This window comes from Biomphalaria glabrata, chromosome 18 (genome assembly GCF_947242115.1).
Source record: "Biomphalaria glabrata chromosome 18, xgBioGlab47.1, whole genome shotgun sequence".
NCBI classification, from domain to species: Eukaryota; Metazoa; Mollusca; class Gastropoda; family Planorbidae; genus Biomphalaria; species Biomphalaria glabrata.
Window position 1 is genome coordinate 9,145,027 of NC_074728.1, and position 25,694 is coordinate 9,170,720.

Here is a 25,694-nt window from a genome sequence, read left to right on the forward strand (position 1 = left end):
AGAAATATATATACGTTAATATTAATTTTCACATTTGCTAAGCCTTAGGGCGATTAGGCAATAATTTAATGTCATTCCTTAGAGAAAATATATATAACAAGATTACAAAGAGAACTCGTGTTATCATACAAACTCAGAGGCGGCCCCCATCGAATTCACCAATGAACCAGAAATATTTAAGCCTTAGTCTTATAGTGATCGTTTAAAGTAATACAATTTTTAAAATTATTTTGCGTTATTTTTCACATAAAAGCAAACATAAATGACTTTTCTGACTCTTCTGGAATAAGTAAGCATTAACTGATCACCTAAGATAACATGGAAACCTCCCGATACATTGTCGGTGGCACCTAGTTTAGGCTGTAACTCCTCCCCTATCATATTTCTTGAAATATGTTCCAATAAACACTATTGCTAGTTAGTTCTTTTTTTTTAACCAATACAGTAAGCCGATTACCTACTTTTATTGATTTTTACTCATATTTAATTCCCATTATTTATGACATTTATTCAAATGTTATTGCAAATTTTGCAGTAATATTTTATTAAAATTATAAACAGACTTAACATCATCTGAACAGGTTTCCTTTGCTCTACTTTAAGACAGAAATGGTATAACGTTGAGCTGTGTCATTTACACATAAAGTACCATCTAGATCAGGGGTTCTCAACCTGTGGGTCGCGACCCCCTTGGGGGTCGATTGACGATTTGCCAGGGGTCGCATAAGACCATCGAAAATAAGGATTGTTTTTGTCTATTCTTCTAATGCTGTATGGGGGGGGGGTCGCGACAGAGTGGGGGATTCTAAAATGGGGTCGCCGAGCTTAAAAGGTTGAGAACCGCTGATCTAGATGTTTCTAGACATATTTGGACACATATCTAGAGATATTATTATTATCTTGTACGATGTGTCTACTTTTGCCAAATTATAATTTTTCGAACTTGTCACCCCCAAAATGGTGTCGACAGGTGCGGACCTCACCCCTCACACTCCCACCTAATGACGCCATTGCTTCAAGATATATCTATAGATTTTATTATTATCTTTTTTATGGGCGTAGCCAGGAATGTTTTTCGAGGGGGGGGGGGGTGTTGGGGGGGGGGCGGAATTTCCCCCCTGAAAAAAAAATGTATAAGTGTGTGCGTGCGTGCGTGTGTGTGTGTGCATAATAAATCTTTATTACATTTCGACCATTCTTTCGGAAGAGGTTTATTGTATCCTAGAATAGGGTCTTCCTGGAGTTAGTGGAAAAATTGTAGACTCCTGCAATCCTAAGAAAGGGAGACTGGGGGAGCACTAGTTCCGGAACAGAAAGCCAACAAAATGTGTATTCTGAGGTATCTACAGTGCATTACCCTGCTATTAAAAAGTTTTATTTCAAAAACCTTACGTGCTATTCTTACTGACATAGATCCTCCCGTGTTGTTCGGCACATTGGCGGCAAGCTGCTTCCACGAAAATCTGTCAGTGGCAATGTCTGAAGCTCTTCCTACCTGCTCTGAGGACATCCTTGAAAGTGTGGCGCCAAGTTGTACTAGGATGTCCCTGTTTGCGCTTTCCTCGTAATGGTCTCCATTTCATCGTAACTGTTATCGTGCGTAATCATTTTGTCGGAGAACTTGTCCCGCAAACCTCGTGCAACGCTCTGTCACAGCCTTGCTTTCGGCATAGGATTACCTTGATTGAGAGTGATCAGACCCGATCTCTATAACTGACTCCAAAAATCCGTCTTTGCCATCTTTGTTGAGCCACATTTAGACTTTTTCTATTTCGACAAATGACTATTCACTGCACTTTATTAATGGAGTCCAGCCACTGGTAGAAATGTGTATCCTCTCTTGGCTATTGGCTACGCTTTTGGAATTAGGTGACTTTAGTTTGCTTTTGATTTTATATTGAAAAGGGAAGTTTTATCGTCAAAATCATTTTGTGGGGGATTTTAAACTAAAACATCTGTGGATTTTTAAAAGATTCAAAACCCCCTTAGCTACGCTCATAGAATTTGGTGACTGCATTTGCTTTAGAATAAGATTGAAGAAAGATTTTTTCAACCTCAAATCTCTCTGTATGGTGGTATTTAAACTGAAAACCACCAGGAGTGTTTTTAAACTTCAAAAAAAGTCATCTGGAGGAGGGTTTAAAGTAACCCCCCCTCCTTATGGCTGGGCTACGCTCATAGAATTTTGAGTGTGTAATTTGCTTTTTTTTTATATTGAAGAAGTGGTTTTTAGCTTCAAACCTCACTGGAGAGGGGTTTAAACTGAAAACCCTCTATGGCTACAATTATATCATTCTGATTGTGTAATTTACTTTTTTTTTTATATTCAAGAGGTATTATTTTAGTTTCAAACACCACTCATAGCACTTTGAGTGTGTGACTTGCTTTTTTTTAAATGAATAGGTTGATAGGTGCGGACCGCACCCATCTTAGTGAAGCCACTGCTCCAAGATACCTACCTCTTCCCAACAATTTCGATTTTTAATTTGGAGTAGGCGGGCTAGGAAATTTTTAAAAAATGAGCCCGCACAACTAAACAGGTTTTCCATGCGAAAAGCATAATACACTATTAGGCCTATAATACCCACTAGTAGGCCTACTAATCCTGATCAAAAGCGCTATAGTTTTTTTTTATAGAATAAATCCAGATTATATAATATATATATAGAATCTAGATCTAGAAAAGATCTGGATTTCTAGACTGTTTCTATACTAGTTCTTGATCTAGATCTAGACGATCTAGAACTAGAATCTAGAACTAAAATCTAGATCTAGATTCTAGAATCTAGACTAGATCGATCTAGACTAGATCAAGAATTGGAATCTAGACTAGAACTAGATTTCTAGACTAGTTCTAGATCTAGATTTCTAGATTAGTCCTATATTTAGATCTAGTCTAGATGTGGATCTAGATTTAGTCTGATCTAGATGACGCGTATGACGTAATCATCTTCTTTTTTTAAGTAAAGTCTGTATTATATAAGATCTAAACTAGGTTAGATATGCTATGACAAATTTGTACAAATACTCCTTCTTCACTAGTGCTATTAAAGCATGGAATGGGTTGCAAGCTAGCCAGGAAAACCAGTGACTGACAGAATTTAAGTCATTGGTTAATATGCATGACTGAATGCATGACGTGTACGACGTAATCATCTTCTTTTTTGAAGTAACGTCTGTATTATATAAGATAAGATAAGATCTAGACTTAATAGTCTCTAGATTAAGATCTAGAACTAAATCTAGAATCCAGGCTAGATATATAGAATCTATATCTAGATTAGAATTCGTATGACTATACACGTTGAATGTTAAAATGACTAGATCTAGATCTAGAGTTAGGCCAATGTTATGATCAGAATTAATAGACCTCAGGGGCGGACTGGGTGTTAAGATCGGCCCGGGCATTTCTATACAATCCGGCCCACAAATTGTAGGCTTATATCATACGAGGGGCATCCAATTCTAGGTCTACCTAATGATGTCCTAATGTATAGATAACTGAACGCATGCATACAATGAATCTTATCTTATTCATGGCAAACCAGTAACACAGACTAAAAACTACCCAAAATACCTAGGTGTTATAATAAATGAAAAACTATCATGGAATCCACATATTGATGAAACTACAAAAAAATCAAACAAAGCATTAGGATTTATTAAAAGAAATTTCTATAAATCAAATAAGAACATAAAACTAAAATGTTATTTAACCTTGGTTAGGCCAATAATAGAATATGCATCCTCCGTTTGGGACCCCTCAACTCAAGAAAACATTAAGAAACTGGAACAGACACAAAATAGAGCAGTGAGATTCATAACAAACGAATATTCACATTTGACTAGAGTAACACCTTTAGTAAAATCACTAAATTTAGAAAGCCTTCAGGACAGAAGACTGAAAAGAAAAGTAGCAATCATACATAAAACACTGAACCATAATCTTCAAGTACAAAAACAAAATTTAATAAAATACTCTGAAAGACACAAAGATAAAGGCACATTCCTCGTCCCATATGCTAGGACAAATTTGTACAAATACTCCTTCTTCCCTAGTGCTATTAGAGCATGGAATGGGTTGCCTGAGCTAGCCAGGAAAACCAGTGACTTGGCTGAATTTAAGTCATTGGTTAATATGCATGACTAAATGCATGACGCGTAGGACGTAATCATCTTCTTTTTTGAAGTAACGTCTGTATTATATAAGATAAGATAAGATAAGATAAGAATCTTCATAAGTAAGAAATATATAGGCCTTATGTTGCTTTTTAATCGCCAAGGGTGTAGACCCTAAAAGGATGCCGCCTACTAGTAGCTCTGCCAACGGATATAGGTTATTACATTATTTCGGGAAAATGTGTTAGATTAAATTAGTATTAATCAAACTAAGGAGTCTGTAAAAGATTTAAAAAAAAAACACGAAGCTCAGAGGGTCCTTTTACAAGAGAATAGTATAAAGCATTTAACAATTTAATTTAACACTTTCTATAGTCTCATTCATAAGGCCCTTTAGGTGACCCTACCGGCCCATTTTGGTACCAGCCTACCGGGCATTTGCCCAAATGCCCATATAGCCAGTCCGCCCCTGGTAGGCCTACTACTATACTGTTTGCATCACATTCACTTCTTAATGTGATACTACTGTTTACATAATAAATAAATTTGCACCTCTAAGCTGTAAGAAGATAAGCTATTTTCTTAATAGATTAAAGATGTAAATTTTGTTTAAATTGTTTAATACATTTAATTTAAATTTAAATCTAGATCTAGATCTGGCCTCTATTTAGATTGTTGTCAAGTGTTTAACAGGGATAAGTTCAAAATGCGTGCTATAAAAGTATTTTTTTTTCATTTAAAACAAAAACGAAGTTCGTATCGAAATTCTTTTTGAAAAACAACATTTGATTCAGTATTCCATTCAATGAGTTAGTTAATAAATGGAAAAAATATATTTTATAATGATCCGTTCACACTTTTTCCTTTCTGACCTTAGGTGACATTTTTTTTGTACCAATGCGCGAATCTATGAATGAAGCTTGTGTTATTAATGAAGAAGTTGGTGACTTTTTAAACGACTTATCCCCCCCCCCTCCTTTTAAAAGTGGTCTTGTTTTGTTTTTTTCAAATCTGCTTGCATATATAATTTTAATGGTTCAATTTTTATACCTAAGGATTATTTACAAAATAACAAGAGAAAACTTTGAAATACTTTTTTTTTAAATAAATACTTTCCTTTTATTATACTTCCAATCTTATCTACTGTTCATTCATATCTCCCCTGGTGTCTCTACTAAATAAAACTTCTCTCTTCCCCTTCCTCCGTATCGAAGCCACGCCTCTTGCCTGTTCTCTATAAGATTAGTCTTATTAGATGGATAGTCTAAGTCTTGCAGTTTTGTGTAATTTCTACTCAAACATACCCACGCCTCTCCGTATACACACACACGTCAAGGGTTAGAGTCGGGACTTAGGGGGGCAGTGGCATCTACTGCCCCCCCCCCCCCACTACATACACTACATATATTGTTTTACGGCAGAGGAATGGGGTGGTAGAATTGATACGTGTATACAAGTAGGCTAGGTAACCTCACTTTTTGTTCCAATCAGATCTTCTAATGATTGAACTCTTTGATTACAGTTGAAAAAAAAAGGGGTGGGGAAATAATTCATAAAAAGGGTATACAATATCAATAAGTAGTTTTTTATTATTTAGATTTGTATTTATTTTATATAACCAATGTAATAAGCCAACAATGAAATCTTAACAAAGAACAGATTGTACTTACAGGCAATTAGACAAATACTTAATGCTTTACAGAAGTCTTTCATTGTTGTGCAACAATCCTAGAATCAAACTTAAGACAATTTATATTCTTCTCTCCCCAGAGATGACTGCAAATGGTTACTCGAACGTAACGTGGCTGAGTGTCAATGTTAATGAACTTTTGTAGAGTTGAACACCATCTAATTGGGACAGTGCGGTCATAGGCCGATTATTTACAAAACATAAATCTTAAAATGACCAACGCGTTGACATATTTTTTGTTAATACAGTCGTGGTTTAAATACTGTCAACAAATGACATGTTGTGTTACGATTACTACATGGGATTACCATAGTAAATATATATATGTGTCAGTAAATGTGCTTGTTTTGAGTTACTAGTTGTGTATTGTGTATTATGACTGTGTATGGTCAAACTGACAAACTAGTTGTCCTTTATTGTTCTTTGTTAAGTCTATTGATATTAAAGTGTATAAGGTATGTCTTTGGAGTAGGGGGAGTCGGAAAACAAACCTGAAGGAGACCGTATGTACTAAAGGGAATGGAATGTCAAGATAATAAAGATATATTTTTAAAAAGTTATCATTAGTAGATCCAGAACTTTTGAGTTTGGATGACGCGGACGATTTTTTTCCAAACCTTGACTCTAACGCCTGTTTCATCTGGTTGTTGTCTAGGTTGATTCTGGAGGTCCGACTGTTGAGGCTGGAACTGTTACTGTATCATGCTTCAGCCATGTCTCGATTTACAGTTCTACTTGTAGCTTTGGTGTATCTTTGCATTTCTATATGAACCACGTACACATACATCGCAGGACACCAGCATATCTCAAATTACGTAACGTTAAACTTTATTAACACTTACAGAATCATACAAACACAATACACATCTATGAAAATGAAAAACTAAGCGATTTAAATACCTTTACTTTAATAAATGAATAAATGGGTTGTCTAAAACTGTTATAAGAATTAAGTAACATATTCTTAAAGTTAAATATCAATTATAAAATATTATTAAAGCAGAAGCTGGGAATGCGACCCTCCGTGGTAAAAAAAAAAAGCCGACTGCCGCTTTGTCCCCAAGTACCCAGGTCATCCTGCCTCGTTTAAGACCAGGTCACCTGGTCACGTGACAATAAAATAAAGAAGTAAAATATACAGGTAGTTATTCCCTACCCAATTATAAAATAATAAATCTTATTTAATTATTTAAAATATATTAGAAACACAAATAAATTCGATTAGAAACAAATAACAATTAAAAATAAACCATTCTAAAATAACTAAGGCCATGATGGTGGGTTAGAGGTCAGTTGGGGTCAACATTCCATAGCCAGGCCGATAGTGGACTGTCGCTGTTCTGTACACACATACAAAAAGGGGGGGGGGTACAGACAGTGTACACAGCGGTTTGTCACACTATGATCAAGCCCATTACAAAAGCTTTTAAAGACCAATTACGGTAAAATCCACACAGATATCCCTTTCTTACCCCCCCCCCCTGTCCTAACTGGTCCAGACAAGTGATAGGATCATAGCGTAGTGAGAAAGCTAAAAACATGAAATAGCGCTAAACGAAAACATTTGGTGAAAATATTTCTAATCGCACAGATTTATTGCTGTTAGTCTAGATCTATTACAAATTTAATTGCACGACTGATCCAAAGTAATTAATACAATTACACTTCGTATAAGCTTTGATATTGTTGTTTTTTAAAAGTATTTTCTGTGTTGTTCTTGTTTCTAAAACAAATTAAATTGTTATGTAGAGAAAATATCCTTTCTACTTCTTTAAACAACGTTTACTAAGCTATCTACAGATTCCAGGAAAATGTTCCCTTGTTTTAGTGTAGCCTAACGTAAATAGCCTACGTGGTAGTAGGCCTACGTTCAGTTTTTTCCCGATTTCAAGTGATGTCCTGGGGGAAGATATTTTCAGTATAGCATCTCCATGATATCTTTCCAAGAAGATACGTAGGTCAGATAAGGCACTTATCTTTATACAAGTTCGAAACATTTTATGTAGTGCCACTTTAAAAAAAAAACGCCAGTGGCCTGTAAAATGAACTTTCATAATATTTACAATGATACATGATTGTGTTAAAAAATTATTATCTTTGGATATTTTCAAAAGAGAGAGGAAGAGAAAACGGGAAAACCAAAAATCCGACTTCACTGACGAAGGTATCGATATATCCTGCTATAAAACAAAATCCGAATTCACTGACGAAGGTATCGATATATCCTGCTATAAAATAAAATTAGAATTTACTGACGAAGGTATCGATATATCTTGCTACAAAACAAATCCGAATTTACTGACGAAAGTATCGATATATCTTGCTACAAAACAAAATCCGAATTTACTGAAGAAGGTATCGATATATTTTGCTGAGCCAAAAACTTAACAAGAAAATCACACGAACACATCCACAGCCCCATGGTTTGACAAACTGGACAAGAATTTCCCTATTGTGGAGATGTATATAAGCCAATATTAAAGACGACATAGAGACCTTTCTAAAAAAGAAGTCGACTACACTTCTTCACAATGAAACAATGAAAGACAACTCAGAGAGATATCTTTCAGTTGAGAGCATCTTTCAGCAAATTCAGTGTAAAGAACTGTTAATGCGAAATGTATTTGTCTTGAATCTATTGCTATAGTTTTCTTAAGTGGAAAGAAAACAAGGTATTATAAAAGTATCTTATTCAAGATTATATATGAGAAGTACCTAGATTAAGTCTTTAATACGAAAGAAAAAGCGAAAACACTTTGATCAATGGTATGTAGTTCTTAGTATTGTTATTATTATTTTTCTTGTATATTTTTAATTCTTAATGAAAACAATAATTCTTATCTTTTAACTTCTTGTTTAATAGTTGTATACGTAAGTCTGTTCAGTGTTATTAGCTACTACGTATATGTTTTTGTTTTGTTTAGTGTGTGTGTCACTGGCGGATCCAGGGGGGGGAGGGCGGTAGGGGCGATCGTCGCAGCCACACGGCCGATCCTCCCCTCCCCCCCCTCGCCGGATGGGGGCGGACCAATTTTAGTATTTGTTTTATAAATATACTAATTATTTATATTTCAACCTATTTTTAGATTATTTCGCCCTTCCCCTCTAATATGTTGGCCAATTTGGTGGGTTCGGGAGGGGGCGATCACATGAATTTATCATAATTATTTTAAGAAAGACTTTGCTTTGGAAAATTTAGAATTCATACGAAATCTTTCTGTATAAGAGTAACGATAGAGATGAGTTCGAAACTCAAACAATCTTTTCCTTGTCGCTTTTTCCAACCTTTACTTAATCTGGTATTTTTCTAGTCAAATGAATTTGGGACTATAACTCACAATTTATGTTTGAATCCTAAACATGCAAAAAAATTTAAAGTAGAATCTAATTGGTCCACTTAATTTCTCCTCCCACCTCCCAAAATTTTTTGTTTAGAGCTTTGAATTATAGTTCTGTAACAAAACATGTTACCAACATGCATGTTGAACAAAATGTATCTTACAAATGAGCATTTTTTAAATATTATTTATCGAATAATTTTTTTTTTCGGCGGCGATCCTCAGAGCCTTAATCTAAATATGTAGGCTATCTTATCTTTTCCAGGAACAATTCGGTTTTATTTGCAATGTACTAAGGGCCTATTAATTCATATAAGAATATTTTTCAAGTAAAACATTATTCAAAAAGTCCTTTTTAATAGGATGAATAATGGAGCTTTAGGTCAGGAGAATGCGTTTCTTTATTGAAGAATGCAAAAAAACGCTTTTGGAGTCGGGGTTTCACCCCGAACCCCACATGAATAATGTACTGTAAATGTCAGGAGAATGCATTTCTGCAGTGACAAAATGCAAGAAAAAGCTTCTGGCGTCGGGGCAAAGCCCCGAACCCAACTGGAAAAGCTTACAGCACTGCCCCAGACCCCCAAGCTTGCAAGAAAAAGGACTCAACATGACTTTTTTGTGGGTTTTTTTTCACTGAAGGTTGAGAAGCACTGCTTTTTTTTTTATTCACATACAAACACATATATATTCATTTTGTCGGTGAACATTTCTACACTCTGTCACAATCTTACTAAGGGGTCGACTCCCAGTTCGGCATAGAATTTCCTTTATTGAGACCTGATCTCTATATCTGACTCCTGAAATCCGTCTTAGCCATCTTTGTTGAGCCACATTTAGTATTTGTAAATTTTGGCAGACTATTCACTGCACTTTACTAGTGGAGCCCAGCCACTGGTAGAAATTTGTAGCATCTCTTGGTTACGCTCTTGGAATTAGGTGACTGTAGTTTGCTTTTATATCGAAAGGGAAATTTTATCGTCAAAATCATCTGTTGGGGGGGGGGGGGTAAACTAAAAAATCTCGGGAGTATTTTTTTTAACAAATTCAAACACCCATTTAGCTACGCTCATATAATTTGATGAGTGTAGTTTACTTTAGAATAATATTGAAGAGGGGATTTTCAACCTCAAAACCCTCTGTAGGGGGATTTTCAGCTCAAAACCATCTGGGAGGGATAAACGTTTTAAAAAGCCATCTGGAGTAGGGGGTTTAAACTCAAAATCCCCATTGGCTTGGCTACGCTCGAAGAATTTTAGTGTGTAATTTACTTTTTTTGTTTATTGAAGACGTATTTTTTAACTTCAAACCCGCTGAAGGGGAGTTTAGCCTCAAAACCCTCTTTGGCTACGCTCATAGCATTTTGAGTGTGTAATTTGCTTTTTTCTATAGACGCGGTATGTTTCAGCTTCAAACCCGCTGAAGGGGGGTTTAAACTCAAAACCCCTTTGGCGACGCTTATAGCATTTTGAGTGTCCAATTTTGCATTTTTTTATAGAAGAGGTATGTTTTAGCTTCAAATCCGCTGAAGGGTGGTTTAAACTCAAAACCCCTTTGACAACGCTCGTAGCATTTTGAGTGGGTAATTTTCTTTTATTTATATTGAAGAGGTATTTTTTATCTTCAAGCCCCGTTGCCGGGGGTTTAAACTCAAAATCCCTTTGGCTACTCTCATAGAATTTTGAATGTGTACTTTGCTTTTTTATTTTGAAGAGGGGGGGGGTAATCGTAAATTTCGGAGGGGGTTTTAAAATCTAGCTATGCTTAGCTACGCTCTTGCAATTTGGGCATTGTCGTTTGGGTTATTTTTTTGTTTTGTTTTATAGAACCCATGTTCTTAATTTTTAGTAGTTAAAAGTTAGGCAATCAACTATGAGTACCGGCACCATTTTTTTTTAACAAAAAAAGGCTCTTTATATCACTGGCGGATCCAGGGGGGGGGGGCGGTAGGGGCGATTGCCCCCCACCCGAAGGGGGGGGGTGCGGACGAATTTTAGTATAGAATTCACACAATTTGTATACAAATTTATTACTTATGTTAATAATATATGCTAATTTTTTATATTTCAACCTATTTTTAGATTATTTCGCCCCCCCCCCCCCCATCAGGCATTTTGGCCGATTTGGTGGGGTCGGAAGGGGGCGATGGCATCAATCCCGCCCACCCCCACCCCATAAACTTTCGAGTGGGGGGGCGGTCCAATAAATTTGTAGAAATCACAGCTTGCTAACAGAATCAATTAAATATCTATATGATTAAAACGTGTTATTGTTGTTTTAACCGATCTTTATATTATGTCTTTCCCCTGTTTTCCGATTGGGTGGAGGGGAGGGGCGAATACATCTATTGCCATTCCCACCTAAACCCTTTGAGTGTGGGGGGAGAGCGGTCCTACTTTTATGGGGATACCATAATTTGTGAACTAAATTAGTTGAATATCTATATAATCTAAGCTACGTATTGATATGTGAAACCATTGTATATTATGTCGTACAACACTCTAATCTCAAATTTTGTGATTGGTAAATATAAAATGAAAAAAATAATTGTACCAGGTAGGAGGGGCGATACATTCAATCGCCTTCCGCCCATCGGACAAACCAATACTTTTTCTTTTTGAATTATAGTTAAGAAATTACAAAATTATAAGAAAAATCTGTCACTAATACATTTTATATGTGCAATAAATTCTTATATCGAGTCGCACAACCCCAATTCTTTAATGCCAAATACAATCATTAACAGAAATTATAAAAAGGAGCGAGGATTAATCATTTTCATTCTACCGGACGAAAACATAATGTTTTAAAACTGAATAGTCAAATATGGCGACAGAGTTTTTGTAATTTCACATAAATTTATCATAATTTTTTAATAGAAAGACTTTGCTTTGGAAAATTTAGAATTCATACAAAATTTCTCAGCATAAGAGTAACGATTGAGATGTGTTCTGAACCCAAATATTCTTTTCCTAGTCGCCTTTTTCCAACCTTTATTCAAACTCAATCTGCTATTTTTCTAGTTAAATAAGTTTGGGACTATAGCTCATAATTTATGCTTCAATCCTAAAAATGCAAACAAACTTAGAGTAGAGTCTAATTGGTCCACTTAATTTCTCCTCCCACTTCCGAAATTTTTTGTTAGAGCTTAGAATTATAGGTCAGTAACAAAACAAAGTTACAAACATGCTTATTGAACATGTATCACTTACAAATTAGCTTTTTAAAAAAATATTATTATTCTAATTTTTTTTTTCGTCTGCGATCTTCAAAGCCTAAATCTAAATATGTGTGGTATCTTCAAATCGTTTTATTTGCAATGTAGTAAGGGCCTTTCTAATTCATATTAGAATATTTTTTCAAGTAAAACATTATTGAAAAGGTCATTTTTTAATAGAATGAATAATGAACTGTAGATGTCAGGAGAATGCGTTTCTGCAGTGAAGAATGAAAGAAAACGATTTTGGCGTCGGGGCCTTGCCCCAAACCCCAGTGATAAATAATGAACTGTAGATGACAGGAGAATGCGTTTCTACAGTGAAGAATGCAAAAAAACGATTTTGGCGTCGGGGGCTTCGGCGCGGAACCTCACTAAATGGCCTTACAGCGCTCCCCCAGAAGCCCAAATTTTCAAGAGAAAGGGCTCAACATGTCTGGGTTTTTTTTCTCCGCAGAAAGTTGAGAAACACTGCTTTTTTATTTCTCATATATATATATTTATGCTGTACTTACGTTTATGCATAGGGTTAGGGTTTACTGTGCGTTAGGGTTAGGGTTTTGAAAAAAATCGCCCCCCCCCCTCCACTCCAAAGTTCTGGATCCGCTAGTGCTTTATATACATACAACAGCATGTAGAGAGGAGAACTGCTGTGTGGACGACATCGCACCGACCATAGCTAAAGCCCGGCTTGTGACTGAAAGGGGTCATATAGTGGTAATTATTTTGGTTGATATTAAATAAGGGAAATAACTACTAAATAATTGAGAGCTAGTGTTGTTTGTGCGGAGTTCTCCCCTTAGATACGCTTTTTTTTTTTAAAGGATTTTTTTTTTTATTTTTCATGTTTCTCCCACTTCCCATTCTCAGATCAAGATGAAATTTTGCATAACTACTCATAGTCGGTGGCAATACATGAAATATGTGAAACGACACATTAAAAGCCCTGCGTCCTAGAACGTGAATGCCAGACGCAGTTGTCAATGTGTTTCTAATATTCATCTTTTCAATTTATTTTTTTTTTTTTGAATGGGTTAATATTTCCTTAGTAAAGTGACCAACATCGCTGTAACTATAACTAATTAGGAACTATAAACACTAAAGTTCTTCTTCTCTTTGTTCTATGGCTTTGATAGGTCTGAAAGGGGACTATACTTTTTACTTTACTTTTTATTTTAAACTGTTATGAACTACACATGAATCTGTACCTGCAGGCCGTCTCTCTACTGTCTGTCTTTTGACAGGATAAGTCACTTTCGTGGACACTCCCATTCTTGGTGTTTTTTTTCTTTCATTCGCTTCTTTTTTTTGTCTGCCTCTCTTTTTTTTTCCTGGTACTGCTCCCTGTAGAAAGTCTTATCGGAAGTGCTGAGGATCTTGAGACATTAGGTCTATATTTATAATTCTTAAAAGTACAGACGAAGTATGATGTGAGATGGAGAGTTCCAATTATGACGGATAACTTATAAATAGCCACCTTTTCTTTTGATGCATCTGGTATCAGAATAAAGCGAGTGTTAATTAGCTAATAGACATTTCTATTTATGTCGGGAGTATTTTAAACGCCACTCTGTTTCCATTGTGTATCTGCTGTGTACAGGACATGAGTAGTACTGGTAATCTATGTATTTTAATAAGTTTACTATAATGTGTGTGTGTGTGAATATTTGAGCATTGTCCATCAAATGTATGAGCTCTTTATCTAGTAATTTTTTTGTTTGTTTTTACTGAGTTGACAACATTAATATTTTAAATGGTGTCCTTGACATTGTTAAGTTTGTCTCTTTATTTCAGTTTTTTTTTCTTTATTTGTTACTTTTTTTTTCTTTAGGTTTCCTTATCTCGTTTCCACGTTTCTCCATATTACTTTCTCTTCCATTTATTTATTTTTTTTAGTTTAAAAAAATGTAAATCAGATATTCAGACAATCGAAACCAAGAAAGACAAGATTATTGTTTTTAAAACTTTATTGTGAAAATTCCCAAATGCAGTCTTGCATACTCCATTGTAATGTATCTGCACTTTTTAGCGTCTTTATATTAAATTTCCATTTTTTTTTGTATCATAAAATAATATCACCATGGAAGAGGAAAGTCTATTACAGGTTCGCTCTATGACAGCTAGGAACGTAACCAAATATAAAATTAACAATAAATGTGCAACTGCCGGTAATGCAGCATTATGTGAGTTATATGTGGCACAATATTTAGGTCACAGCTGGAGCTGAATAGCCACGGGAAATACTGCATTCCTCATTAATCTTTGGACTCGAAGACAAGCTTTATTAATTGGCAACAGTGCTTTTGTTTTTTATTATCATTCTTGGAAGGGTTTGGTTTATCGATTTCAACTATGTCCAAATCTCAGCCACCTTTCTTTTCAATTGAATATGTTTTAATCTAGGGTGCCTTATTCACACCTTCACCTTTCTCTTAGCCTTTTGACCCGTTACATCGCTACACAAGTTCTGTCGACGATCTTTCTTCATTACTTTCTGTCTTTTTCCTTGGATAGAACTTCATTCAACGACATGACTGTCCATTCTTTGATGTTGCCTTCCCATCGCTTTCTGCCTCTTCTTCTTTCCCTTGCACTGGGTCCCTTGTATTTCCACTCATGTCTCTATAACGCTTTCTTATGTTAATATATTGTTTTGTTTTTAAAAAAGGTAATTATGTAGATTTTAAAAATCAATTAATTTACCTTAAAAATCGTAAATTTTTTTTTGAAATGCACCATATGTCATTGTACACAGTAAACAATCTAAAATGTCCTATAAGCTTTAAAAAAAAAAAAAGGGAAAAAGAAATTGTTTACTATAAAGATGTATGGTTTAATGTTCTGTTATAAATAAAAAAATGGAATTGTACACATCATGGATTACGTCATGTGAAAAGCTGCTACTAGATCTTCTATATTTAAAATAACATTTAATCTAGATCTAGGAGGAAAAAAAATCTAGATTTACTTGTTAGATTTGATCCTATCGCATGATAGTCAGGTGTGCGAAAACGCTTTACTAGTAACTATACAGTGACCTCCGTGACCTATGTCGAAGGTGCCGACTATACGCGCTCAATGTAGCCGGCCCATTGTGGTTTAGCCATGCTTTCAGATATTTTTTTTTAGGTCAGTGCTGGGGTTTTTTCACTTAAATCTTTTGGGAATTCCTAGTTCTACGATCATTCATTGTACGAAATCAAACGTGTAAAAAGGCTACTGCACTAGTCTAACTATGGACCATAGATCGCCTTTAAATAATGTTTGCAATACATTAAGACCCATGTTAAGTATGAAATAAATCAGAAAAAGTAAACTCGTCTAGTCATGAATGACAAGTTCTAGATAGACTCTCTAGAATACTCTAGATCTAGATCTACAATCTAGATCTAGTCAAATCTAGTCTTAGAATCTAGAGTGTCTAGACTTAGACTAGACTCTCAAAGACGTCAAAGTCAAAGAATGAAAGATCTAGGATCTAGATATAGATCTACATCTACCTAGATCTAGATTCTAGATATCTAGATGAGATCTAGAATAATCTTGATCTATATATACCTTATATAGATCTAGATCTAGTTAGTTACTAGTTAGTCATTAGATGATTAGTGATTAGTGAATTAGTGTGACTGTAAATTGTAGATTTAGTCACAACTTAGAATCTAGATCTAGTTAGTGTTAGATTGTTAGATCTAGACTCTAGTATACTATGACTGTTACTAGCCTACTAGGACTAGACTAGATCTATTGACTAGATCTATTCTAGTGTTACAAAATACATGGATAATTGGATTGGTTGGTGATAGAAAGATCGATCTATATCTAGATTTAAATCTATGTTATTTTATGTTACTGATAGTGATAGAATCAAGATCTAGAGTTAAAGTTAAAAGTAGTTAGTTCTAGATCTTTAGTATTATTATTATATTACTAGATCTAGATATATTAAATAATATTATATATAGAATCTATATTAGGTTACTCACATTACTGTTAGAATAGATCTATTTCTTATAGAATATAGTGTCTAGATTCTACTAGCTCTAGATCTAGAATCTAGGTCTCGATTCTAGTAATTATAATTAAGTTATAAGGTACTGGTACTTTAGTGGGGGAAGGGGTTCTGGCAGTGTTACTGATCTAAAACTAGATCTAGAATAATCTAGATTCTATTAGACATTTTTATTTATTTTTAACTTTTTAGTTAAGTGTGAATATTCATCTTTTAAACAGTAAGCACTGTCTCCACATTGTTTACACCAGCATAACATCAAGATCAAAATTGAGAACATTTAGACTCTACATTATTGTAATCTAGATCTAGATTATTCTAGATTCTAGACCTAGATCTCCATAATGATATGATAAAACAAGGTTTCACCTGGCCATTACAATTTAGAATCTACATGGTAAAATGATGGTTACTCAATAATAACCTCTTCCCCACCCCCCATCCATCAATATGAAATGGGAATGTGACTCAAAACTAAAATTTATAGCAAATTTATAACTTGGTATTTAATAAAATGCAATGGTTTCATAACCGAAACATCTTTTTTTTTTGGGGGGGGGGACCTTAAAGTTTTACCAACGCTATTGGTACTGAAAATCCAGAAGTCTTACTTTTATTGCTGCTCAGCCAGAGGCCAGGAAATCTATTTCTCTCCCATTCTGTGTTAAATTTTTCAAAGATGTCCTAATCTGACATCTGGACAAAATTGTCACCAATGAAGTGTACACAAATTTTGTGAAAAAATATTCAGCTATCCCATGATGCTCATCACAAACTCTGTTTTTCAGCTTGCTAGCTCATAATTTATCTATGGTTATTCTATGGTAACATTTTTTTTTCACTAAATGCTATTGATAATCTCTTTGACATTAAACATTACATATATATATATAAATAATATATATAATAATATAGAAATGACAGTTCACCCTTCAATTGGAAGCTCATTTTGATCCTGAGAAATATACTTTTTTATTCTTAAGAGTTTAGTGTGATTAGATTAGCTTGTATTATATATTTGTTTGCTTAAAATCTCAGATAATATTTTAATGTATATATTGAAACATTTTTAATTGGATTTAAAAGCATTGTTGTGGCTGATAAGTAAACCAGAACCTAGCCATGTAAATATCAAAATAGTAAAATCTGTAAAAAAAAACAAATTCACATAACTGCAGACATTGCCTTTCATTAAATTTTTTGTTTGCTTTATTTGTTTTGGGTTGGAAATGGATATTATTACGCCCTAATGGGACCTTCTGCAGGACAGCAAGGGATAGCAGCAGGCAGGATTTAAACTTAGGACCATCATTTCAATAGTCCAGAGCACATACCATAGGACCAGGCAGCCATTTTAATTACCATTCTCATTAGGAAACAATGTAGCTCCACTGCAATGGTAGAAAAATAATATTATGATGTATCGGTATGTTATTGTATGCTTTAGGCATTACCGGACACATATATTGTTAACCCAAGTTGGGCATTTAATTAAATACAACTTCTGATACACATAGCTTAAAGTTGTAAGCAACACAGATCTTCAATCAACATTTTCTTGTAAGTTTAGTTCCCCACACCAATAGGTACTGATTATATATAACTATCTTAACTATAAAATTTAAAACAAATTATTTGGAGCACTTAAAGGTTCTGAGGCCGTTTTTTAGTTGGGGGAAGGGGGAAGAAGAGAGAAAACATAATTTTTTTCTAATTTTGAGTTCTATTATTACATACTTCTATGGTTGGTTATGTTTTTAATTTTTAAAAATAAGTTGTTCATGAATACTTTAAAAAACCAAATTGTCATTGTAGATAAATGAGCATATTATATAATTAATTTTTACACATTTTGAACTTTAACATTATGTGTAAAAGAGCTAAAGCTTTGAATTACTCTCTAGAAATTTGGAAAGTGTTATAATGCTTTTATGTAGGAAGTATAGTGGCTGAGTGGAAAAGCACTTGGCTTCTAAACTGAGTGTTCCAGGTTCAAATCCTGGTGAGGACTGGGATTTTGAATTTCCCAGCTCTAATGGGTACCTGACATTAGTTGGGGAAAAGTAAAGGCGATTGGTCATTGTGCTGGCCACATGACACCCTCGTTAACCATGGACCACAGAAACAGATGACCTTTATATAATCTGCCCCATAGATTGCAAGGTCTGAAAGGGAAACCTTACTTTTTATGCTTATATGTATATCCAGCTTTTACATCAATACTATTTAATACTAATACAAGTATTATTAATATTTATATCTCCATTTATTCATATCTTACAGTGATGATAGTTTATATAGTGCATCTTTCCATGCTATGACCAAAATTTTTCAAAGTATTCAGCATTCTCACAGTGGTTGACATTCATATATCACGCAGTTGACATTAGTATCTGAAAGTTTACATTGATCCATGTATCATAACTTAATTTAGATTAACACACTTATCACAGCATCTTTGTGATTCAATTAGAAGACCTTGCATTGTCAGAGAATAATCTTCAGCAAATCAGCAGTGTTTAGTAATTTGAAAATGGTTTTAAGTACATTTTACCTTTATGGAAATATTTTGAAATTGCTTAAATTAATTAAAGACTTGTATTTAATATTTTAAGACACACTAAATTTTATATGATTGAAATATGAACTCATTTGTTTCATTATATATTAAAAGTAATAATTTTAGCCTTTATTATCCTTGTTTTCTATTTATGACACAAAGATCTTATAAGTATTACATTTCTGTTATATCTCTTACATCTCTGGATGGCTGCCTGGTCGTGAAGTTTGTGCGCTGGACTGTCATTCTAACTTATCGATGGTCCCGGGTTCAAACCCTGCCTGCTCCCATTCCACGTCGTCCTTTGGGGAGGTTTGGACTAGGAAGTAAATTACCTTCAACTCTGAAGGAACATCCAAAACAGGGAATACATTTTACAAACATTTTTTTTTTTTACAAACATCTCTGCATTGCAAAGCTTGTTGGCTAAGACTTTTGCGTTCCCATAATTCTTTTGATTCCACCTTTTAATTCATATTTTCCTTTAAAAATTGTAGATCCTCATGTTTTTGTTGATTGGCTCAATCTGTAAAATTGATTATTAAAATTGGGTTTATTTTTTTAAGTTATCCTTGCATTCTCACATTATGTCCTGTTTGGGATTTGAAAGAGATCTTAGCTGTCATCTTATCTAACATGTATGATATTCTGAGTTTCATTTTTTTTTTCTTTATCGGTTGTATTCATCCTAACTAAATAATTGCCAATCGTCTCTTCAATCTTTTGTACTGAGGTTTTGTTTGGTAGAAAATCCACTCCTATTTTATATTAATTCCTCCTGTTTACTTATGTTACATCTTAGATATTTTCTTATATATGCCCACACACTTAATCACAATATAAAGAATATGTCATACCACCAAAAGTTGTATTAATACTATTTAGAATCTCATAAAGGTAATAAGTGTGCCTTGTATATATAGTGCACACTAATGCATGTGATGGTAAGGTTTTTAAGTAATATAATGTGTAACATTAAGAGAAGGAAAGATAAAGATACAAAAGATGCAATCTGTTCTTTCAATTATTTGTGGACAACTTTTTTTCTTTTTGAGTTAATAGTACTATTTTGGTCTCTCCTTTTTTAAATGCAGAAGCTACCAAAAAATGTTTTGTTTTTATTATTTAAGGCATTTTAAGGGAATGCATATTTTTGTTCTTACATTTATTGCTCTGTTGTTGTTGTTTTTTTACAAAAAAGCAAAAATCTTTCTTTTCAATTATTTTGTTCCATTATTTTGTAAGTGGATATTCAGTTGATAATTGAAGTATTGTTCAACCTTTCTAGGCTTGAATAGGTGCTCCACAAACTACTGGAATAATTAACTAGTAGGCCACCACTGAATTAACCTCTCTAATTAATGAGCAAAGTGTTCCACTAAATACTCAGAATATGCAAAACATTCTGTTATGGAAAAAGTTTGGGAAACACTATTGTAAACCATCACACTTTTTACAGCTTTAACAGCAAAACCAAAATGTATTCAGTATTCTTAATACCATTTTTAGCTGCCCCTTAAAAGGGGAAAAGATGCTATTAGTTTTGTGTGGAATGTCAGTCCGTCTGCCCGTTCGTCTCGTTTAGATCTCGTAAAATAGAAAAGATAGTGAAAATCCTACACATTAAGGTTTTAGACCATTGAAAGTTCTGATGCAATTAATACAATTAATAAGTAGTTTTTCATATTATCGCGTGAACTGCAGCACACACACCACACCAAAGACACTGAACTTCGATTTGGAATTTTTTTAAAGGAAATGTATTTTTTCTTGAGGAATAAGAGATTGTCCCTTTACAAAATAATTAAGAGCAATTATATCTTCATTATAAGGCATTAGTTAGGCCAGGTTTACATCAGGAATAAGAGATTGTCCCTTTACAAAATAATTAAGAGCAATTATATCTTCATTATAAGGCATTAGTTAGGCCAGGTTCACATCTAACTTCACGTTCACCGTTCACTTTCACCTATCCTTCGGTCTGTGGACCGCTGGGGCACCACACAAGATCCGTCAACCTTCTTTCTCCATTCTTCTCTGTCATTTGTGTTTGATAGAATTTCATTTCGATGTTCTTTCTGAAAATATTGAAACCTACCTTTTTACTTGCCTGGCTGGACCACTTTGGGGACCGATTTTGAGTTTGTGTCTCCACACAAACTGTCTTTGTAACCTTGTTATATACAATTTTATAACTTGAAAATGAATTTTACAATATGTTATTTATTAGCAACATACATAAATTTCACACTTTTTTTCCCACTACATTAAGTGATTCTTAAGTAAAGTTGCTTCCCTTTTTTTATATTGTGTCCATTTATTCCATAGCATATGGCTTATTATAATATTGTCACTGTTGTGTGATTACACTAATTGAACACTAACCATTTAACTTAAACTAAAGGGATGTTAGTTATTCAGCCAAAAAGCTTCTTTTTTTTACAAAGCTTATATCAACAATAGACGTAGACCACAAGGTCTGAAAGGGGAACTTTACTTTTTTTTTTTTTTTTTTTTTTTTTTTTACTATATCAACTCTGTTTTGTACAAATCTTGTCCACATTATTTCTCCCATTTCCCATTCTCGGATTAAGTTGAAACTTTGCACACTTATTCATTGTCTATGACAACACATGAATCAATAAAAAAAAAAATTATTGATAATTATTTAACTTTTTTTTTTATTTAGAAAAGGGTAGATAAATCTTGCTGTATTGATATGGAAGTATTGATCTTTATTTTTTCCCTTATATAAGCTTTGTTGTTGTTTTTTCAAGTATAATTTATTTTTTGTTTTTATTTACGCCCTCGTCTGTCTATGTGCCTGGCTTCTGGCTCAACCATAGCCCGTCACCTTCGCTGGTCACGAGCCTACTTGGTGAGAGTGCAGTATGCATTTCCACCTTGTAGTCAATACCTTTGCACGTAGACCTCAACGTTGTCTAGTCGAACATCTTCACCTTCTATCAGAGAGCCTCTTATAATAAAGTTCAGTGCAAGATCTTGTAGGGCAGTGAATCTTGTGACTAGTAGCACTGATAGACACTAGTACCTGGGAAGGCAATACCGCCTACGACAAAACGAAAGTGTCTGTCTATTTGATAAACTATATCCATACCACCACCACCTCCGCCCCCCCCCCTCAAAAAAAAACACACACACACAAACACCTGTTTAAATGTTAACATTGTCCGTCATGAACTCCAAATGTTCTGCAAAGTTAGGTTTGGTTGTCGCTCACATTTAGACTACTAAACAAAACACAGCGCTGACAAGTAGAATATCAGGCTAACATATAATCTATTCAAATAACTAAAAATATTCTGATAAGTTAGGCTTGGTTCTTGCTCACTTGTAGACTATAAAGCGTAACACATACAGCTGACAAGTTGAATGTCAGACTAACATATAATCCATTTAAAGAGCTCAATATGTCCTGATAAGGTAAACTTGGTTCTTGCTCACTGTTTTCTACTTGTCCAAACAAATATTACCGAATAAGTAGGATACCATGCTAACACACAGGGTGGCCTATAAGTAGGTTTACAGTTATTAAACGACTTTTTAAATGGTTGAAGTGGAATTTTGCCCGCACTGTTTGCCAGAATATCCTGAGGAGATTGGAAGAATGTTGCAATGTTGAACAGTTATAACGAATTTCGCACTGTTCTTAGTGTCTAGTTTTCAAATAGACTGTCTACGTGATAACTGTAAACGTAGTTTTGTGTTTATACCTACATTGTAAATATTCGTATTTCCATCTATATTGTTTTTGTTACAGTAGTTACGCTGAGGTGGCGGTCACTTGTAGTCAAGCTGAATTTCCATTTGATTGGACCAAATAAAAGTTATCTTATCTCTTATCTGAATAATAATTTATTTTTTTGGGGGGGGAGGGGGGAGGAACGTCTACAATATAATACGTCTCTTGTCAGAAAGACACATACTTCATGTAAGATCATAGCAACTGTAGTGTCAATACACATGCAAAATGTGTCTGTTTTAAAATAGTTTGATCTCTCAATGTCAAGTGCGTCCCTCTCTCGGGGACCTTCAAAAAAGTCCTTTTCTTTGTCTCTCGGAGAGGTTGGGCCCACCAGAAGTACTTAAATATGACCCTAAACATCCTGCAGCATCGGGACTCAGTTCTTTTCCCTCTGGAGGAAATAGCCTCGCACTAATTTTCATTGCATTTTCTTTGCATCATGCCTTGTTACTTGGAGGAGGCGCTTCTTCATCTCTTTCCTGGTCTTCCCAGTCTTGACGTGTGTTTCTCTGCGATCAGAGTCTTGACTACATCGTCGTGATCGTTATTTCTTATTCTCTGGTCCAATTTAACGGAGTGTTGGTCCAAATAAGCGAATAACAATATATGTAGTTAGAAAGATTTGTTTAGGAACTTTTGGATTCGGTCCGAACAAGGGACTGGTTCGATCAACCGATTTTCCAAATTAATAAGATTCAAATGTATTTTGAACTAGGCTAACAGGGCACTTTGATCATAACGTATTAGCAAAGTAATCGCTTCTTAATTGTATTTCCATTTCTAAAATAAAGCTAGCATTTTTTAAATAATAAAATGCAGTAACGAAGAAAAAAAAAAGAGAGAAAGCTATGTGCTCATATATGTATAAAGAGGGAGATTGTGAAATACTTAAACAGAAAAGGTAAACTTTAAAAAAAAATAACAAGCTTTTCATATGGAAAGATCATAGTTGTGAGCTAACACCAGTCCGCAGTACAAGAGCTTAGAAATTTGATTTACAGTGCCAAAACGAAAACCTTGCTATTTATAGTTAGATGATATTTATTTAAAAAAAAAGGGAATTCCCAATGAAAACATTTATGAAACAAGTCAAGATTGCATCTTAATTTAGCAAATCGGAAAATCCTGGTATTATTTATTTAGCTTACTTTCTGATCGAATTACACAAAATGCAGCATGTAGATAGATAACTAGATAACTGCTTATCGACTCGTAGATAACGGTTTTTAGTGAAAGGAAACTCGATCTAGACTTGATCATACACCGCAGCTTGGACTTGCTCGCCCCCCGACTGAGACTTGTGAGAAACCAATAAGAACAAGGAGATTGTCAAACGAAATCTTCAAATCATTTCTCCCAACTTAGATCTAGATGTCTAAGTAATAAATCAGAGTCAATGATCTATTGATTTTTAAAGCACTTTTTTGAATCTAGTAAGAGAAAGAGTGGGGTGGGCTAAGGGGGGTCGGGAAATTAGAAGAATCAACTAGACATATACAGGTATCGAGGTGTGTTTTTTTTTCTAGTTTTTTTTTTCTAGGCTTATTAAACAAGGCTATAACAAATTTCATAAACTGACCGAGTTAAGAAAAAAATATATGCGCAATTTTTTTTATTTTTATATTTTTTTGTTTTGTTTTTTTTTTATGCGTAATTTATGAGTTTGATATATTAAAAAAAACAACAATCAAATGTTGTATTAGTTATAAATAAGTTGTTAAACAGCTAGTCTTACCTGTGATGCGTCTAACCCAATGGTGATTGGGTCAATGAGCGTAAAAATAAGAATGGAAAATATTTTACGCAACCAATTTGATATTTTATAGACAGTCATCTCAGGAATTCCCGATCCCTTAGCAAGCGTCACATTTAAGATATTGATGCATTTAAGTCGAAGTGAACTAAAGTGTGTACCAGCTCCATCTCAGTTTCTGTGTTTCCCACCAAGTTACATTATTTTGAAGTTCTCGCACATTTTGACCTGTATCGTAGTTGTACGTAAGTTTGCTTGGCAATACTCGATTAATAAGTTTATCTAGGAAGTTCCTTCTCGGACGAGAAATTCAAGGCACACCCTTTTGGGTGAAGTCCTGTTATTGTGTAACCTAGGTACGGTATTATATATTTAGGCCTATACATATTTAGGATGGGCTAATGAAGTCTTTATATATATATATATATATATATATATATATATATATATATATATATATATATATATATATATATATATATATATATATATATATATCATTATGTATAATGTTTAAAACACATTTATGTATTGAATATTCAGTGTACAAGGGTATGTAATTGTAAGTATCTCTAGTTGATGACCTGTTTAGTAGTATTGGGACTTGTCTGGTCCAATATTATTTGAATCTCAGAGGCTTGATTTTCTTATGATGTTCTACATATAGTGAAAAGAATGATCTTGTACAATTAGAGCCTATTGTTGACTGTAGAAACGAAATGACAATATTTTTAAGGTTTGATCGATGTACGAGTTGATTATTTTAAACGTTACAATCAATAATTGTTTGATCGATCCCTCTGAGTCTTTTTTTTTTCTAAATCTCTCACTGCCTCTCTATTCTGCCTTTCTCTTCGTTCTCTCTTTCTCACTCTGTCACTCTGTGCGTGTGTGGTGTGTGTGTAAATATATATTCTGTCTCTTTCTCTCTATGTAAATAGATCTTTTTTTCTCTTCCTCTCTCTCTCTCTCTCCCTCTCTCTCTCTCTCTCTTAATCTCACTCTCAATCTGTCTATTTATTTCTCGATCTCTCTCTTTCTCTGTCTCCCTTTTACTATCTTTCACTCTATTTCTCTCTCTCTCTCTCTCTCTCTCTGTCCCCCTTTCACTCAGCCTCTATTTCTTTTTCTCTCTGTTTCTCCCCCACTCTGTCTCTTCCAATCTCCTGATCTATATTTCTCTCCCCCCCTCTTTCTCTTTATTCCCCCATCTCTCTTTCTTTCATATATGAAATATAA

The 25,694-nt window shown here is 34.3% G+C and overlaps 1 protein-coding gene across 10 annotated transcripts in view; it reads left to right on the forward strand.

Annotated features, from left to right (window-relative positions):
* The first annotated feature begins 8,259 nt into the window (after nt 1-8,259).
* LOC106069250 (uncharacterized) overlaps nt 8,260-25,694 on the forward strand; it is a 33,469-nt gene continuing 16,034 nt past the window's right edge. For 2 of the 10 annotated variants that reach the window (XM_056016594.1, XM_056016595.1), the window contains exon 1: nt 15,585-15,649. In XM_056016594.1, the coding sequence (XP_055872569.1) occupies nt 15,600-15,649 (50 nt within the window). In that variant the 5' untranslated portion in view covers nt 15,585-15,599. Of the gene's footprint in view, nt 8,576-15,502; nt 15,676-24,548; nt 24,812-24,938; nt 25,018-25,694 lie in introns of those variants that run through there. The other 8 variants (XM_056016600.1, XM_056016603.1, XM_056016597.1 and 5 more) reach the window with 8 other exon arrangements.